The 2,647-nt window shown below is 36.8% G+C and overlaps 1 protein-coding gene across 1 annotated transcript; it reads right to left on the bottom strand.

Moving 5' to 3' along the window:
* Positions 1-208: 208 nt before the first annotated feature.
* LOC136805901 (uncharacterized) lies at positions 209-2,248 on the bottom strand. Its single transcript, XM_067062476.1, has 2 exons — positions 2,068-2,248; positions 209-1,483 (listed from the first exon to the last, which is right to left on the bottom strand). Exons 1-2 carry the CDS (start codon positions 2,213-2,215, stop codon positions 465-467), a joined length of 1,167 nt encoding a protein of 388 aa, XP_066918577.1. The 5' UTR covers positions 2,216-2,248; the 3' UTR covers positions 209-464.
* Between the last annotated feature and the right edge of the window lie 399 nt (positions 2,249-2,647).

Here is a 2,647-nt window from a genome sequence, read left to right as displayed (position 1 = left end):
TTTTCAAAATAATATATGCACATATCAAAAAATATTTGTTCTTTACTGTAGTTAAAAGCGCCTAACATAAGAAGTTTTATAGGACACCCTTTCTCACAGACCCGGTATGATTTTTTCAGCCAGTGGGGGTAAAATAACGAAGTGAAACTCATGACCGGGGATATTTAAATTATTATTTTGTTTTCAAGTCAGAAAAATAAGTGGAGATGGGAAAAATAGCATAATATTTTGCAGTGAGAATTGGTTTATTTGATTATTTTCAGTGGAAACAAAAATTGGAGTACAATTTTCCAATGGGGACGGAATTTTTTCCAATTTTTCCAGTGGGAAAGGTTCCCAGTGGGTCTGTGAGAAGGAGGTCTTAGTCTTTTAGGGAATATTTTACAGCAGAATATTCAATGCCTAATCATCTGCAAACTGTCACGTAATATCGAAATGAAGAGGAATCCGTCAGTGTCCGGATCCTAATCATTAGATTGTGGTTCAGTCGCCAAATCAACCAGTTTCAATTCATATTTCAAAACACACTGTAACATTTCATTTTGACAATTCAATTTCGATTTTGCTGAAAGTTTGTCAAGTTTTGTTTTTAATAATTGAAGAAAAAGGTTCGTCTCATCCATCTTATCAACTGATTGAAACCTATTTGAAATTGTAGACTCACTTGCCAGACTTTGTGAATCTGTTACCATGCGTCTTCGGTCAATCGAGAAGTCATTGTCAGTCTTTTTCTTTAGTTTTGCTGTAAAAGGTAATCTATCCACACTGGTATAGCTATTAATCTTTGGTAAATAGCCATTGTCAGATGATGAAGGGATGCTGGCATTCTCGTGTGTATTCAACTTTCTTTTCATTAGCTTTATACCCGATGTTAAAGTACTGGATGATGAAGTTTCCTCTTTTCTAGATGTCATTACTGGAGGATTACCAGGAAAACTTGTGGTACTGACCTCGTTTTCACCAGAACGAGATTCAGTTGTCATCAGTGTTGATGACATACTCGGCATATCTGATGTCAATGTCGAATGGTTACTTCTGGTATACTGTAAATCAGATGATGTTAAATCAGGTTTGGTTTCTTCGGCATCTGCCAGAGTTGATTGGTAGTGATCCTTGTAAGTCTCTAAGGTTGGGAATGTACCATCTCTACTTGTCTCGTCCATTTCACCAATAGAATCATCATCATTAGACGTCAGTTCAGAGTACATCGATGGTGTTTGGTGATGACCATCCACTGTTTCACCACCAAGGAAATTACTAGGATATTCTCGGTCCACCATCGTTGCATTGAAATGCTCGTCTACGTTTCGACTTCTTCTTCGATGTATGAAAGGTTCCAACCAAGTAAGGAAAGAATAACCTGCCAATTCTTTAGCCAGTTCTGAACGCTCCTTGGCATCTAATGGATGTTTGACGTGGTATTGCCCTTTCACTTTGTTGTACCTTTTGCGTAAATTCTCGAATGCTTTTCGTGCCGTCTCAGCTACAAAGTAAAATGAGAGTTATATGTGTCAAATGTTTACTTTCACTGTTACCAAATCCCTGAAGGCACTAGCGAGTACCTCACCAAAAACCGGGATTTTTCATTTTTCATTCTGTTTCTTGGTGAGTTCTACTTTGACGATTTTCAAGTGCTTTGACGCAAATTTGATTTTTTTCGCTAGATACTGCAGAAACTTCGAAATAGAATATTTAGAGCTCGAAAAACCGGGCCCAAAACATTCGAAAAAGTCGAATAGTGGACTAGACGTTAATTGCGTAAAAAAAACAAACGCGGGTGACGTCTAGTATAGGTTATGGAGGCACTCCCTCGATTTGAAAAATACGTTTTAAAATGCGTTTCCGCGGGCTTAAAATAAATTATGTAATGCGTATTTATTCAAAATCTGTTCATTATTGAGCAAAAAGGTCAGTTTTTCAAAAATTTGTCTAACGTTTTTCTATTTTTCTTACACATTTAAATATTCCTAATCCATTCAGTAGACTATCGTTGATTTGTATTTGAATATTCGAATTAGGGAGAGTTTAATTATAGTTTTGATTAAAAAATAATGTAAGCCTTGTTACCATCAGGGAGATGAGATGTCGTGGCTACAACTTCCCAGCACTTTGCAACATATTCACGATGGTTGAAGTAAGGCGATGACCTGTCGTATAAACAAGGGTGTTGACGAACAGCTTCTGATAACTCGTTGTCATAACGCTTCGACCTCATAATTACGTTTTAGTTTTGTTTTTCTTATATTTTTCTGATCAAAGAATGAATATACCGGTATTATTTCCTAAATTCATAACAAGCTCAGTGAAGAACTTGAACCTTAAAACTCCTCCTTTCAACTGTAGACCCGTTCCCTTTGTATATATGATGCATATACTACATATATCTTATATAAAACACCAGATAGAGCTAATCCGTCCCTAGCTGAAGCAAAATAATCTGCCATCTTCGATAAGTAGACACAAGCTCGATGCTGGCAATTTGATCGATCAAAGCAATCTTTCGCCTCGTCGCTTCGTGCCATTCAGGTTTTTTTGCTTGGTTGAACAAATTGCCGGTACTGAACTGTGTAGTTTGTATCCACAAAGTCACAAAGATGGTACATTATTTTACTTCACCTGCTGTTGCTTGGGAAATATAGTAGCTCTA

This window comes from Clytia hemisphaerica, unplaced genomic scaffold, assembly GCF_902728285.1.
Source record: "Clytia hemisphaerica strain Z4C2 unplaced genomic scaffold, Clytia hemisphaerica genome assembly, whole genome shotgun sequence".
NCBI classification, from domain to species: Eukaryota; Metazoa; Cnidaria; class Hydrozoa; order Leptothecata; family Clytiidae; genus Clytia; species Clytia hemisphaerica.
The sequence above is the reverse complement of the archived record's forward strand: the minus strand, read 5'-3'. Positions and strand labels throughout refer to the sequence as shown.

Bases quoted from the DNA above. Each gene is read 5' to 3' on its own strand.
- LOC136805901 (XM_067062476.1), bottom strand. From the start codon at position 2,215: ATGAGGTCGAAGCGTTATGACAACGAGTTATCAGAAGCTGTTCGTCAA. The intron at 1,484-2,067 runs GTAACAAGGCTT...TTTACTTTGTAG, and splicing joins GACATCTCATCTCCCTGATG to CTGAGACGGCACGAAAAGCA.